The 17,472-nt window shown below is 37.7% G+C and overlaps 1 protein-coding gene across 1 annotated transcript in view; it reads right to left on the reverse strand.

Annotated features, from left to right (window-relative positions):
* Nucleotides 1-17,472, reverse strand: part of LOC150079228 (transmembrane and coiled-coil domain-containing protein 4-like) — a 237,891-nt gene that overhangs the window by 198,111 nt on the left and 22,308 nt on the right. The window contains exon 3 of the mRNA XM_090382998.1: nt 10,673-10,730. Coding sequence (XP_090239124.1) covers nt 10,673-10,730 — 58 coding nt within the window. The remainder of the gene's footprint in view (nt 1-10,672; nt 10,731-17,472) is intronic.

Here is a 17,472-nt window from a genome sequence, read left to right on the forward strand (position 1 = left end):
AAATGATATTGATGATGGTATATCAAGCTTAATGTCCAAGTATGCAGACGATACAAAGGTTGGCAGGGTTGTTAAGGACACTACTGACAGTATGCTGCTGCAACAGGATCTGGAAAGGTTGAGCAGATGGGCTGAGAGGTGGCAAATGAAGTTTAAACATTGACAAATGTAAAGTACTACATATGGGAAACAGTAACCCCTGAGTAACGTATCAACTCTGTACTACACTTCCATTCCTTGTTGTGGAAGGTGATAGCCTAAATAAATTTAGGGCTCAGCTGGACAGGTATTTCGAAAGAATGGAGGGGTGAAATGGTAGTGGTTTTTCCCTTTTTGGGTAATACTGCATAAGCTTGCTTTCTTGCATCACATGCCTCTACTAATGCTAATACCCAAGATTGTCCTAAACCTTTGTGTAGCTTGTGGTTTGAAATTGTCAAATGAATCAATGGTGCCGAGTAAATTGCAGCATCATTTTTCTGTGAAGCACAAGAATTTATCATCCAAAACTGTGGAGTATTTTTAAAAGACTGCTGGCCTCTACTAGAAAACAGGGTACAGTATTTTATAATATGGCTAAAATATGTGATAAAATGCAAGAAGCCAGCTATTTAGTAGCTGAACTGGTGGTAAAAAAAAAAAGAGAAAGAAATATCACCTGACTGCAGAAAGTCTGATTTTACCAGCATGTCAGGTAATTGTGAAAAGTATTTTGGGAGAGGAAGCTGAAAAAAGAATAATGACTGTACCACTTTCAAACAGCACAATTAGCAGGCGTATAAAAGAAATGCCCAATGATATTGAAGAACAAGTTGTTCGAAATATTAATAATTTTGGGCGACTGTTTGCATTGCAAGTAGATAATTCTACGGATATCAGCGGGAAAGCCCAATTATTATTAGCTATATGGTGCAAGGAAGTCTGAAGCTTATGCTGCACCAGCCAAAAAAAAAAAATTCTTGAGTTACCCTGAGAGAGAGAGAGAGAGAGAGAGAGAGAGAGAGAGAGAGAGAGAGAGAGAGAGAGAGAGAGAGAGAGAGAGAGAGAGTAGAAAGAAGGAATCACCAAGAAAGAGAACAATGATGATATCCAGCTTAGGACCCTGGGTGTGCCAAGCCCATATTAATAGCATTTGTCAGGTTTATTGAAAATGACACAATTATTATTATTATGTTTTTGTTGCTGTGACAAATTGAATGAAATCACAACCGGCCAAGATATTTTCAAAGTAATGAATAATTATTTTCAAAAGTGTAGTATATATTATGGAAGTCGTGTGTCGGCATTTGTACCGACGGTGCTCCCGAAAGGACAGGAACACTAAAAGGATTTGTAAACTTAGTAAAATGACACAATTCAAATATTATTACAACATACTGTTTTAGACACAGAGAAGTTCTAGTAGTGGAGACAGATATGCCCAATTTAAAAATTGAATTTGATCAGGCAGTAAAAATGGTCAATTACAACCACTCCCCGGCTTATGTAATATTCAACTGACAGAAATTTGACTTCACACCAAGTTTTGCTTGCTGGTGCAAACTTAAAAAAAATCATGGGAATGTATTTTATATCCCTTAGGAATAAACAGAGGTATCGTGAATATATAGTAATGTGAACCCAATAACATTATTTTATTTTTTTTTTTTTTTTGTTATTCATTCCAAGACCTCAAAAGTTGAAATTTTCGTTATATTAATAAGCTATTTATCTTTCTAAAAGGTCACTTTTATAATGGAAATTGCACTACACTTTTAATCGTTATCATATGTTCAGTTATACGTTGACATTCGAGGTGAGCGGACGCGCTTAGACAGGGCTCCTCAGTTAAGTGGTTTACTTTTGGATAGCAAACTTTGGATAGTAAATTTTGATTTATTTAGATATTGTTGGATTATTTTGTTATAGGTTTTCCTGTAACTGTTTGATTTTAATAATATTATAGATATAATTTTTTAAAGTTACTTTCATTGATATTTATTTAATTTTATAATGGTAGTTACGAGATCTGCCTTAAACACGTCACAGGGTATCGTGACTCACACGGAAATAGCAGATGGCGATTTACGGGTGAGTCATGATTTAATCCGTTGTGGAACCTGTGGAATGTTTTCCAAGGTCGACCTGGTGACTAATCCTACCTCACCTGGGGATTCTTTTCTTTGTGATCGATGTAAGGAGTGCACCGATCTTAAATTACAATTTGGTGCACTGATGGAACAATTTGAGTCCCTGAAAAAACGAGTGCTTGCCCTCGAAAATAATGCATCTGGGAGCTCGTCAGGAACTCAAAACTCCAACAATCTACGAAGTGATGCACACCCGATTCGAGCCTCAAAACAGAAAAACCAAGTGCAAACTACTCTGGTTAAAAAGGACATTGTTTTATTAGGAGACTCCATTGTCAGGGAAACGGGGAATATTTTTTGTAATAAAGATAGGTGGAGCAAAACCAAGTTGTGTCTGCCGGGAGCAACTATTGATGATGTCACCAACAGATTGTCAGATTTTAAAGGGGGTAAAGAAAATATTATTATTCATGTGGGGACAAATAATATTAAACGTACACGATCTGACGATTTGTTGGAAAAATACAGGACCATGCTGAGGAAATGTCGCGAGCTAGGCCATAATGTCTATGTGTCTGCAATTCTGCCCAGACATGATAGGAGGGATTATATGTTAAGAGCCTTGTGGATTAACTCAAGACTTGAAGGAATCTGCAAGGCTTTAGGGGGTAAATTTCTATCAGCATGGCCCACACTTGTAGGTAGAAGGAATTTGTTTTGTAGAGACGGGATACACTTAAACGAAGGTGGTGCAAAAGTTTTTGCCAGTATTATTGAGGATACCTTAAAGGTTCAGGGAAACTGCTAGTTAGGGGGGATGTGGGTAAAACCCGACATGCGTTTATCTGATAATATTGGTCAATGTAACTCTTGAGAGTTACATACCTTAAGAGTTCTTATCTGTTACCCCAACTGGACGTATTATCTAGATGTTCTGGGGGCAAAGACGTTTCACGTGAGCGGGTAGCTAATATCAGGGAAGAGAGCCTAAAAAACTTCAAGGGTTGTGTTAGCGTTGTTAAATATACAAGAACAGTAAATCTTAATTGTTTATACAGTAATGTTAGAAGTGTCGTCAATAAAATGAGCGAATTCGAACTGCTGGTTAAAACAAGTAACGTGGACATAATAGGGCTTACAGAGACGTGGTGCCACCGGGAAATTGGGGATGATGAGTTTCAGTACGGCTTGTATAATGTATTTAGGAAGGATAGGTTAGATAGAAGGGGTGGTGGGGTAATGCTTCTTATCAGAAGCAGCCTGAGTGCGACGATTGCTTTCCCGGATTCAGACATTTCACATGCTAGTATAGAGTCTGTATGGTGTGAGATAGTTGGAAACAAAGGTATAATGCGAGTAGGAGTAATCTACAGACCAGGTGATTGTGAAGATTATGACAAAAGCCTCTACATGCAAATGGAATGGGCAAGTAAGTGTCAATGCCTTATTATGGGTGATTTCAATTTGCCTCTAATTGACTGGAGTAAATGGGAAGGAAACTCGACAGGGGGAACAAAATTTTTAAATCAACTAGATGACTGTTATTTGTGTCAACATGTCAGGGAAAGTACTAGAGAAAAGAATATCCTAGACCTCATCGTCACACATGAATCAGATGACATAACAGGGCTGACAGTAGAGGACCAGTAGCAGGAAGTGATCACGGAGTTCTACGGTGGATGATGACGAGAGAGGTAGCAGTAGTTAAAGGCGAAGGAATGGGTTTTAATTTCAGAAAAGGAAATTACGATGCCTTAAGGTACTACATGGCCTCTATTAACTGGGTAGATATCGCGCAGAGAATGAATACAATTGAACTGTGGTACGCTTTTAAAACATTAATCACAGATGCCTTGAATGCGTATATACCATTAAAAAAATACTCCACGAGAAAGGTTCCAAGTTGGATGAATAGTGAAGTTGCTGCATTACTTGAGCAGAAAAAGGTGGCATGGAAAGGTTACAGAGCAATAAAAAGTACTGAAGCCTATAACAGCTACAAGGTGATGTGTAACAGAGCCACAGAAAAGGTTCGACAGGCAAAGGCAGTTTATGAGAAATCATTAGCAAACAGAGCAAAGAGGGGGGATAAAGAATTCTTCACATATATAAATGCCAAGAAGAGCAGGGCAAACTAGATCGGACCTTTACGTAAGGGAAATGGGATAGTAATAAATACATCAGCTGCCGTTGCAGATGAACTCAACAGTTATTTTGCATCGATATTTACAAATGAAAAACGTTTTGTGGCAATGGGAAATTGTGGGAGCGAAGTTAAAAAATATGTAATTAATGATATTGAAATTTCGCAAGATTATTTAATGAAAAAACTTTCGAGCCTACAGACCAGTAAGGCTCCTGGAGTTGATGGAATATACCCTATAATCTTAAGAGAGGCGGCAAGCGAGTGCATTGAACCATTGAGGCTAATTATGCGAGCATCACTAGACTCTGGGGAGATTCCCTTGGATTGGAAAAGTGCAAATGTATCTCCCATACATAAGGGTGGCTCTAAAAGTGAAGTTGGAAATTATCGACCTGTCAGTCTGACTTCAGTAGTAGGGAAAATCATGGAGGCAATGATCAAGGGTGGAATTCAGGATCATTTGGATCGAATTGAAATTCTCAAGGATACTCAGCATGGTTTTGTAAAGGGAAAATCATGTTTAACAAATCTGGTTCACTATTTCGAAAGGGTCACTCACGAGCTGGATTTAGGGAATAATATCGACATTGTTTATATTTAGATTTCAGCAAAGCTTTTGACTCAGTTCCACATGCGCAGTTGCTTTATAAGCTGGAACAATTTGGAATCACTGGGAAAATCCTTAGTTGGATAGAAGGATGGCTTCGGGGCAGGAGGCAGAGGGTTGTGATAAATGGCTGTTCCTCAGATTGGGTTGATGTAAGAAGTGGGGTTCCCCAAGGATCAGTATTAGGACCACTGTTGTTTTTAATTTTCATAAACGACACTGATGAAGGGATAGAGGACGTGATGTCTAAATTTGCAGATGATGTTAAAATTGGTAGAGTAGTTAATGATCACTGTCAAGCTGAGCTTCTTCAGAGAGACCTAGATAGACTTCAAGAATGGTCAGAAAAATGGCAGCTATGCTTTAATCCAACAAAGTGTAAGGTATTACACCTGGGAAACAGTAATCCCAAAAAAACTTATTCACTTGGTGGAGTTCAACTAAACCGAGTACTGGAGGAAAGGGACTTGGGTGTTACGATACGGTCAGACATGAAATTCTCTGAGCATTGTAAACAGGTTGCAAGGAAGGCCCATGGTGTCCTATCGATGATCTATCGAACTTTTGCAAGTAGAGATAGGGACATGATAATCCCATTATATAAGGCTTATGTTAGACCACACTTGGAATACTGTGTTCAAGTATGGAGACCGCACCTAAAGAAAGACATCGAGCTTCTTGAAAGGGTGCAAAGAAGGGTAACTCGCCTGGTGAGATCGGCAAAAGGGCGTCTTTATGATGAAAGAATTCGAATATGTGGGTTGCAGAGTTTGGAAACTAGACACCTTAGAGGAGATTTGATTGAGGTGTTTAAGGCTCTGAGAGGCATCAGTAAAATGAATGAGGACAAAATTTTCAAGATTATAAATGATGCTAGAACTAGGGGACATAAATTCAAGTTACGGGGGGGAAATGTTTAGATTGGACTGCAGGAAGTTTTATTTTAGCCAGCGAGTTATAAATTACTGGAATAAGTTGCCTTCATGGGTGGTAGAGGCCGACAGTTTGGGGAAATTCAAAGGCCATCTGGATAGTACTTTCGGGTAAGGGAAGCGCATAGGATGATAGGTTTAATTTCCTTTTTATTTATTTTTTATTTTATTATTTTTTTATTTATTAATTATTATTATTTAGTTATTTATTTAATTAATTTATTTATTTTTTGTTTTTATCATTGTTTTGTTCGGATTTTTTTTTTTTTTTGGCTGGTGCAGCATAAGCCATAGGGCTTTCTTGCACCATGCGGCCGTTACTGATACTAATAAGAATCAATTTTGAATGCCTTGGTGATATTTTTCTAAAACATTTCTGGAGGTCACTACCATAAAACAGTAAAAACAATTTGCACTTTCCGGTTTATTGGGCCTTTATGTTAGCGCAATCTATTATAAACGTGTAGCAAACTCAATCTTATTGCATTTGCAATAATACCGATAACTGAAATTCTGTGGGTTTTTATATTACTGTATTGTGGTGAAATGAGTTCCCCTTCACCGAAATCTTCAATCATATAAAAAATATAAATAAATTTTCAGAATCTTCTCTTCATTCCCATTTACTTATTACAATAGTGAAGGGAAAGGGACCAATGGGAAGTGCAAGTGCTGGAAGTGCTAGGAAAAGAAACAAAATTGATTTAGAAATGAAGATGATTAATTAAGAAGTACAAGGCAGGCCACAGTTTGTCATCTATTGCACAGAATTAGGTCTCGCTGCTTCAACAGTGAATACTAATTTAAGGGACAATGCATGTATAAAAGAACATGTTAAAGGAACAATGCATTTAAGATCAACAGTGATCACCAAACAGCATTCAGGTGGATGGAAGATGGAAAAGATGGATATCGAAGATGGAAAAGCTATTAATAATATGGATGGAAAATCAGATTAAGAATCAAGTGCCTCTGAGTCCAATGGCCATTCAAGCAAAAGCAAGAAGTATTTATGAAGGTATTAAGGATAAGTACAGCAAGCCCCAAGCCAAGTTCATGGCAAGCAACGAGTGGTTTAATAGGTTCAAGCATTGCACTGGTTTCCACAACGTTAAAGTATGCGGTGAAGTCGCCAGTGCTGGTTCTGCAGCTGAAGAGAAATTTTGTGATGTGTTGGAAAAAGCCCGATCTAAATCTCCAAGGCCCTCAACTTCCGCAGCAGCATGCTTATCAGCTGGAGAGTTAATTCTGGCAACAATGCTCAAAAGGTAAAACTTGCTGACATTATGCCTGTCTCCTCTCTCTTTTTGTAATTTTATAATTTTTGTAATTTTGTACACTTTTGTAATTTTTCCTGCACATGAGATAAAAAATTGAACAAATAATTCTATTTACATGTTCACTGAACATTTATTTTTTGCTTCAATCAAATTCAGCATGCATAGTTGCGAGTGCTGCATAAGCATTTAGGGAAATTCCAACTTACATAGAGTTCCGTGGAATGCAACCCTTACGTAAGTCGGGGAGTGGCTGTATATCAAAACTAGACCACAAAAAATATGTATTTTCGGAAAATTATGCGAGGAACTGGAGTCTGCATCATTTTTCTTTAATGATGCATACTGAGATTCGATGGCTATCAAAAGGAAATGTGCTTATGCGTACGGACGAGTTGCGTGAGGAGATGCTCATCTTTTTTTCACTGGAGCAATCAAAATTTTGTGATTATTTAAGTGATAAAATTTTGTGCTGTAAATTACATTTTCTAGCAGATTTATTTGCACAGCTTAACAAATTAAATATCAGTATGCAAAAAAAAAAAAAGGCCCATAGGAAAATTTACTCACTTCTACTGTAAATTGTTTGCCTTTACAGAAAAGTTGAGTATATGTAAATGAAAAAATTTATAAATGTTTCCCTTGACCTCCAAAATGAATTATACTAAAATAATTAATGTAATAAGCGAAATATTAGAACTGTAAAAGACAAAAATCAATCATTACTTTCCATCCCTTGATACCAAAAAATATTTGTGGGTAAGAGACCCATTTGCAATAAGGAACCTTCCGATGTTAGAACTTAATCTGATAGAGGAAAAAGAATTGGTTGATATCTGTAGTGACCAGTAGCTTGAAATTCACTTTAATAGCACTAATATTAGCAAAATTCAAAATGAATACCCACAAATTTCGGATTCCACTTCGTACTGCGAAACAGGGTTTCTGCTTTAAACAAGATTAAACAGAGAGAGAGAGACTAAAGTCGGTAGAAGACCTGAGAGTAACCCTATCCACAATAAATCGTCATATTTAAAGAATGTGCATTTCCATCAAGCCATCTCACTGATTAAAATGTTATAATTGCATATTTGTTTGTTTTTATATTTAAATATGTTAATTTTTTACATATTTTCTTTTTCATTTCATGATTGCTCTTTTAAATAATTTCTTTTCTTTTAAATTTCATGCAATTCATGTATGTTCAGAAAAGAACACTGAAAGCATTTAAAACAAATAGGTGTATTATTAAATATACCCAACAGAAATAACTTACAGCTTGTGAATATATATACACACATATATATATATATATATACAGGGTGTCTCAAAAATATTGGTACAAACGTTTAGAGGAGGAAGGTAACATCTAAAGGAATGTGAATCGCATAGGAACCCATAACCGGAAACATCACCGTAAGTCGGTACATGGCACTGTTCATCAGTTCGCGAGAGGGAAAATTCCTGGTTTACTTGTTCAAGCAGTAGTCACTGCACGAAGAGCATGCATCGATATACAAAGTGTGAGCTGGCAGACATGCACCTAGTGTATGGATTAGCAGAGGGCCCACACAGTGTGCGCCCCCATGTGGCACAACATCACTTCGCAATAAATGCGTGGGCAGGTATGGTCGGTGACTGCTTAGCTGGCCCATACCTGTTACCATCCCGCATGAACTCTGTTAAATATCGGATCTTTCCTGAACAAGTTCTACCAGGGTTACTTGACGATGTTCCAGAAAATGTGAGACATTTTGTTTCAACATGATGGGGCACCTGCCCATTATGGAAGGTGTGTTCATGACCATTTGAACAGGCAATCAAATGGGCGTCGATGGATTGACCGGGGTGGACCCGTTGCCTGGCCCCCATGCTCACCTGATTTATCGAGCCTTGATTTCTTTCTGTGGGGGCCCTCAAATCTATCGTGTATGAATTGCATGTGGAGATGGATCTCGTTGCGAGACTCGTCTGCGCTGCTGCTACTGTCAAAGAAACTCCAGGTGCGTTCAACTGTGTCCGCCAATCCATCCTGCGTCGGTGTCACACATGCATCGCGTCTCATGGTGGAACCTTCGAGCATCTGTTGTAACATCATGAAATGCATCCATCTCGTACTCCATTGTTAATATTATGTCAAATAAATGTTTGCAACTAATTACTGTCTTGTGTCATTTCTGCTTCTTGTGCCTCTGCTACTACTTTCCCATGACGTTTCCGGTTATGGGTTCCTATGCGATTCACATTCCTTTAGATGTTACTTACCTCCCATAAATGTTTGTACCAATATTTTTGAGACACCCTGTACATAGTATTATATATATAATATATGTGAGTATAATAGTGATTGTAGTATGCCGCAAAATTTTAGCATCTTTCCTTAAAAGTGTGCCGCAACAGCAAAAAGGTTGAGAAACACTGGTTTACTGTACATAGAAATGATGCTAGTGCACTAACTTATATGACAATAAACTCTTCCTGTAGTCTGAGGCTTTTTATCCCTAAATCCTATTTATTTGCTTCATAATGCTTCTTATAATCCAGTTGGGCATCTTGTTATCTATGAATTCGGTTTGGATCTAGCTGACTTCTGACTGCCATAAGGAAACTCTTTGATTTAGGAATTCAGAAAAGAAAGTCAGGTAGCCACCAAATGAAGTCTGCTATTTATCAAATTTATTCAAAAAGTCATACAGCATCTGCTAAGGGTGCATTAAATATTTGAAGTTAACACTTCGTCGGATCGTATCAACATACAAATTACCTTGCCAGTACAATATGCACACTTGCATTACCTTTTTTTTTTTTTTTTGTCGTTGTATAAAATATATAAAATAGCTTGGTAAGGTTTCATCTCATCAAACATGGACTGACATTGAAATGTTAACTCCATACTTATCTCTCACTAGTCTTTTGCAATTAAGATTGACAAGGAAGACAATTTCACTAATTTATTGGCAGAAGGACAGTGTTTTAGCTTGTAATTCTAGACTCTATTGGCAAAGTGAGTTAGCAGTTGAAAACTAGAAGTTTCCAAATTAGCAGTTTTTGACCCACCTAACACATTCATAGCATCAGCAAAATAAATTTTTGCACCACTTCTATTTAATTGTATTCCATTGCTGTAAAAACAGTCTTTTCTGGTAACAAGCACAGACCATGGTGAAGAAAATTCTAACACATGAAACTTGTATAATCCTTTACAATCTCTTCAGAGCCAAATTGATTGCCAAGGCTCTTAAAATGTACTCCCTTCTATCATGTCTGGACAAAATTAAGTAAATCCTCATTACCTATATTAATATCATTGATATCAATATGCACAACAATATTGCCTTTTGTACCTTAAAAGATCATGAATATTCTAAAATATCATTAACTTTTGCCACTGGTAGACATGCCCAGGTTCTATTTCACTTATCTTTTTGGCACAATATATTTTCCATTTCCCTGACAATAAGTCACCCAACTTTTTGTCCCTGAGATTACAAATCTAATAAAATAAACTATTTCTAATATTGCCTTTGTAATAATTAGCAAAATTAATTATTACCTGTGATTATTATAACTAATGAAATAAAATAATATATTCTGTATATTCTGCCTACAATTAACTCAAAATAATGATAAAAAGGGCTTGCCTGCTTTGGAAGACCAACATGTTTAATAAGTCTTGATAAACACTGCTCTCGAAAAGACCTGTCAATGTGACATACAATTCATTTTAGTTAATCAAACAGTCATATCTCCATAAGCTAATTTAATAATTTTCTTTATTAGGACCCAAAAAATTATTTAAAATTGTAGAAAACATTTCTAGTTAATTTTGAGAAACAAAAGTCCTGTCAATATTACACACAAATTCATTTTAGTTAATCAAACAGTCACATCTTCATACGATAATTTAATAATTTTCTTTATTTAGCTGCAACAAATTATTTAAAATTGCAGAAAACTGTTCTAGTTAATTTTAAGAAACAGTCAGAAATGTAGCTTATACTATAAATATACTGACAATAGTACACTCAAACACTGAAAACAGCAATAAAACCAGAAGGGTTTATAAAAATTTTATTTTTGTAATTTCTACAAAGCTGCAATCACCTGTTCACAAAAAATAGCTATTCTTGAAAAAGATGATACAATCAATGTCTAATTTATTAACTACAGTAATACCCCGAAGTTACGCGATAGGTGGGTCCGACGAAAATCGCGTAAGTCGGGGTACAACTTTGCATATAAATACATATAAATTTTGCTTAATTGGGACCAAGGACTAACAAAAACACTAGTTTAGAAGAAAAATATTAATAAAATTGCAGTTCTTTATACATATTAATACAAAATATGTATTAAAAAAACAAATGACTTACGTAAAAAAGTTATTTCGATGTCGATGGCTTCATAAAATCTAACAAATTCGTCTGACGACACAGCGCGTTCCTTTTTTTCACGCAGAATTTCTTCGTAGCAAGCTAATAATTTTTTTATTCCTTGCTTTGTAGCTATAACGCGTTCTTCATTGGAGTCTATGTTTTCTAAAATTTTTAAGCCCTTTTCAATTTTCAACCTGTCAAGTTTGCAATTGTCATGTGCTTTTCGCCGTTGCTTCATTTAGGCCTGTAGCACGTGCAATATCACATGGTCTTTCATTTCGCTCAAAGCATTTCACAATTTCATATTTTTTCTCTATCGACAGAGGCAGACTGGCCACAAGCCTTACCGGGGAAACCCCGGTGGGCCAGTGTGATTTTGGCCATAAACCATAGTGTGAGGCCACTATAAATTTTCCTGGGTAAGAATTTTTGATCCAGTCCGCCTCTGTTTATCGATAATTGCTTTCCTTTTTCTCTCTGAATCTGCAGTGTCTTCACCAGGACGCTTCCTTTTCACACCTTTTAATTTTACTAATTTTTAGGGAATAAAGCACAATTACAAAACGAGAAGCACGCTTGATACGCATAAACAAAGATGCGCGCATGTAGCAACTGAATAAACAACACCATAAAGGCAGAGATACACTATTAACACCTCACATTTCTAGGGGTTACTACCATAAAACAATAAAAATCCAGTTGCGTTTCTGCTAGTGGAATCTGTTATAAACTGGTAGTAAACTCGATCTAATTGCATTTGCGATTATTCCGATAGCTGGAATTGTGTTGGTTTTTACGTTATTATAGTGAAATGTGTTTCCCCTTCACTGATATAAAAAACATAAAAGCAGCAAAGTTGAATTTTGTTCATCTTTCGCTCTCAATCTCCGCCGTCGCACCGGATATTGATAACATATGAAAAACGACCTTGAAGATAGTGGGCGGCAGCGTTGCCAAACGAAAAAATCAAGAACCGCGTAACTCCGAGTTCGCATAAGTCGGGGCAGCGTAAGTCGGGGTATTACTGTACTTTAATTGCATCTAAACAAAACAATTTCTTACCTGTAGGTGCCCTCCCTACAATTTTAGTTTTCTCAGAAATGGACCAGTACCATACGAAACAACATTACAAGTCCATACCAGGCCAGTGATGGATTCAGGGTAGGGGCACGTGCCCCCTTTTGTCATTTTTTGGAGAATATACACCAATTGTTTAAAAAATTCTCTCTAGCTACAAAAAAAAAAATTTTTTTTTTTTTTTTTTTTTCATTGTTAACATAGGATTTTATCTATTTTTGCATTGTGGCTCAGCTATTTTCAACTGACAACACTGATGCTGATGTGATTGCCATTCTAGATCAAGGTGTCACGCAGTTTGGTCATGCGTAATGTTTACTTCAAAGTAATTCGCACTTTAGCTGTGTGCCTGTGTCCGTCAGTCACATTGTTTGAGTGTCATATTTGTTCCAGGCACAAAATGGTGGACCCCCATCACAAATGGTGCCCTCCCTGTTATTTTTTTCTGGATCCGCCACTGTACCAGGCTATATAATGCAAAATACTGAGGAATAGTCCACAATAATGAGGATCAGTTGTCCCATTTCTCACCATTCAGTGAGAAATGGGACAACTGATCTAAGTGGTTTTGAGCATGGTACAATCACTGGCATGAAATATATCAGTGTGAGTATTACAGATACTGCTACCTGGTGAGGTGTTTATGCACAAGTATAGAGTAATGCAACAACCAACCAATATCCAGAAAAAATAGAGCCAGTGGCAGTATTGTAATCAGACACAGCCTGTGGATGAGAGTGTGAAAAGAATCATGCAATCTAACCAATGGGTCACAATTAATCAAATAACAGTATTATTATTAGACATATGGTGCAAAGAAGCATGAGGCTTATGCTGCACCAGACAAAAAAAAACTTTTGAGTTACCCTGAGAGAGAGAGAGAGAGAGAGAGAGAGAGAGAGAGAGAGAGAGAGAGAGAGAGAGAGAGAGAGAGAGAAGTAGATAGGAATCACCAAGAAAGAGAAGAATGATGATATCCAGCTCAGGACCCCAGTACAGTACAGGTCTGTGATGTGCCAAGGGGTATACCGTGGAATGCCTGGGACCCTGTTACAGATGGGGTAGAGCTGATAACAGGGGGAACCTAGTCTCACCAGGTACAACTGTTATCAATCAAAAACAAGCAGCTTTTTTTTTTTGATTTTTTTTTATGTAAACCCCAAACACGAGAGGTATTAGAACCTATAGTACTTAGTACCGTGCTTGGGTTGGAGGTTGAGAAGACGAAAGAAGATATTTGTTGACATTGGACTTTAACTTCTGTAGACTGTAATTTTCAGGAAATACATATGAAGGAAGGTTGTTCCAGAAAACAGCAGTTGAATGAATAAACAGGGAAGATGAAAAGTTGGTTCTGTGAGTTTGAAATTGGACAGTAAATGGATGTTGGCTGGTGGCTGCACATGTTCGGACTATTTGGAAAGAGAGAGCGGGAATTATAGAAACCAATTTAGAAGAAAAGTGCTCGTGAAAATATCTGTAGAAGAGGCATGCAGCAGAAACAGTACATCTATGATACAGCAAGTGTAGAGACTCTGTTAGAGATGAATCATTAATTAACCTAACTGCCCTCTTCTGAACGGAGTCAAGAAGCCTGAGAGAGGTTTTGGGAGCACCACCCCAGATGTGGAAACAATATTCCATGGTAGGACAGATTTGAGATTTGTACAGAGTGAACAGCTGTTAAGAAGAAAAGTAAAGAGAGAAAACCAAGTTTTTTAGATGCAGAGGAAACAATATCGGCAATGTGCTTGTGCCAAGAGAGATTAGAAATCAGGGTAATCCCCAAAAGAGATATATCATTTTGCATAGAAATCGGAGTGTCACCAAAGATAAACATAGGAGCAGAAGAATCCTTTTTGCGAGATATAAGACAAGGCTGAGTTTTAGAAGGAGTGAAATCAACTAAGTTGTCTTTGCCCCACTGGAGAATTACCTGAAAATCAGCATTTAAAGAATTGGTAGCAGATTTTTGAGAAGTTGAAGCTGATTGAACAGGGCAAGGTTTCTCAAAATGGAAAGTGGAATGCAATGTAAATGTGCTATCATTGACAAAACTATGGATAGGATTTCCAGTCAATGGAAGAAGGTCATTAATATACAAGAGGAAAAGAGTGGGGGAAAGAACTGAACCTTGGGAGACACCAGCATTAGTGGAGAAGTTAGATGACAGAGCCATCTACCATAACCCTCAGTGAGCGATCAGAGAGAAAACTGGATAACCAATTACAAAAAACAGTTGGAAACAATAAGATGGAAGCTTGTTTAGAAGACCTTTATGCCAAACAACTGAAAACCTTTGAGATGTCAAGAGCAACTGCTTGTGTTTCACCAAACTTTTCCATTGAATTAGTCCATAAATGGGTAATATAATCCAGAATATCACCAGTGGATTGACACTGAATGAATCCATAATGCCGATCGTTGATCAGACAGAAGGTTTCTAAGTAGTTTAAGAGTTGGCGGTTAATTGATTTCTCCATTATTTTAGAAAGAGTAGAAGTAAAGTAAGGCCGCCGTAGCCTAGTGGTCAGGCGCACGGGTGCATAAGTACACGTGGCTTGAGTGACCGGGGTTCAAGCCCGTGATCGCTGAATACGGTGCTGTTTCTTGTATTCTGTCTATCTTGTGAACTCCTCTGATCATTTGGTCGTCTCGGAGTATAAACAGAAAATTTATTTTTTATTTTTAATGGCAATGGGACGATAATTGGATGGGAGGGATTTGTCACCCTTTTTAGGAACTGGCTGGATATGAGCAAATTTCCAAGCAGAAGGAAAAACACCTTTGGAATAAGAAAGAGAAAAAAGGCGGCAAAGAACAGGAGCAAGTTCAGGAGCACAGGTTTTCAGAACAAGCGGAGAAATACCATCAAGACCTGGAGCTTTCTTAGCATCAAGATTAGTCAAATTAATAATTCTGACATCCTTTTGATGGAAGACTACAGGAGGCATTGAATGTAGCGTGTTGGGAATGGCGGGAGGTGTTTTTCCAAGATCATTAATACATGAGTTGGAAGAAAAATGGGGTACTAGTAGGTCAGCTTTATCCTTGGCTGAAGTGACAACAGAATATATGGTTTGGACAGAGGTGGAAGCAGAGATAGGCAAAAGTGGCGGCCAATAGCTTTGGCAAAAGACCAGAATGCTCGGCTACCATTAGGGAAAAAGCAAGTTTTCTACTCTTAGCCTGTTCAAACGCTAGTTTGAACTGATTAATAATTGCTTTACAATTGTTGCAAGCTTTGGTGTAGGCAGAAAATGAAACTGAAGAATTAGAAACAAGCCAATTACGATATGCAACGTTCTTCTCTTGAACAGCCTTAGCACATTTATTGGAAAACCAAGGTTTAGATAAAGGACGAGATTTTAAAGTGGTGTGTGGGATAAAGGATTCCATTCCTGTAAGAATAATTTCACTGACACAATCTGAGCAAACGTTGACATCAGAAGTTTTGAAACAGTAATCCAACCAAGGAAAAGAAGAAAAGAAATCTTGCAGGTCATCCCATTTTGCATTCTTGTAATGCCAAACAATACGAGGTTGGGAATAGTAATGAGATAAAGGCTCCATTGGAGAAGAGAAAATCACCAAGTTATGATCTGAGGTGCCTCAAGGACCACACACTTCGACCGTGAACTTAGAAGGGTTGTTTGGAAAAAGATCAAGCGTGTTGGCTGTATGGTTAAGATTATCCGGTATTCTTGTAGGTAAATGAACAATCTGTGCAAGATCATCAGTAATTGCAAAAGCCTCAGCATCTCAACCAGCTGGGTCGGTGTGATTAGAAAACGAAAGCCAGCTAAAGTTGTGAACATTAAAATCACCAAGGAAAATTACCTCACTGTTAGGAAAGTTGGACTGGAGAAAGTCAAGTTGCAAAGAGAGGAAGTCAAAGAGCTCCCAGTGATTAGTGGAGTTGGGAGAACTGTAGAGACAACAGATGAATTTGACACAATGAGGTAGAGAGATTTTAAGCCAGAGAAGATCGAAAAGAGGAGATTCAAAATTACCAAGTCTCTAACTGGGAATATTGGAACGGACATATGCACAAGAACCACCTTTGAGGCAAAAGGAATCATACAGTAAATAGTTTGGGCAACTGAGATGAGCAGTAGTTGAATCAACCGATAACTGAGATTCTGTCAGAAAACGTACATGGGGTTTAGCAGACTGCAAGTGGAAATGGACATCATGGAGATTACAATTGAGACCACATATATTTGTGAAATGACTAGGACGTGTTTGAAAGGTTTAGATCTTTTCACAGATAAGCTTACTCTATTAGTTTGACAATTCATGTCAAACTAATAGAGTAAGAGGTGTGATTAGAAAACGGAAGCCAGCTGGAGTTGTGAACATTAAAATCACCAATCACACTGCATGATGGAAGGGCTGACCGAAACCTAGCTCTGGAGACTAAACATCGGTTCCCCCACTTCAAGCCTCCAATAAGCAAAGTGGTGGTATTTCACCGGTTGATGAGAGTTATCTACCACTTAGTACTGCCTGGTAACACAGAGGGGCAGCATTCTTCAATGTGGTGTGGGCGCCACACCTTGACCTCTGGTTACGTTGGTTCACACCTGGGTGGTCACCCACCGTGTGCTTGTGCATTGGAGGTTATACTCAGGATTACTAACAGTCCCACCATCATGAAGGTGCAAGCAGATTTGGCTGACACAGACTGTCTGGAATTCGCCGAAATTGGGTCCACTTGACTTGAGTGTCACCCGAATATCAGCTACAGGAACATTAATACTGGATATCTGAATAGTTGAAAAGGTTGCCTGCTCCAAAAAATCCCAATTCAAGTAATTCCACATTCATTGAAAAACATGGTATAAAGCAAAAACAGCACAAATAAATCAAAGGGCATGTCGCACCAGGTATCTACATTAATGCTGGTGGTAAGGCTATAGGAAGTGTGATGATAGTAGTGTTTCCATGATACACAAGGTTCCCGTACTTGAAGATCAATATCTACA

This window comes from Mastigoproctus giganteus, chromosome 10, assembly GCF_048544385.1.
Source record: "Mastigoproctus giganteus isolate SK-2022 chromosome 10, ASM4854438v1, whole genome shotgun sequence".
Lineage (NCBI taxonomy): Eukaryota > Metazoa > Arthropoda > Arachnida > Uropygi > Thelyphonidae > Mastigoproctus > Mastigoproctus giganteus.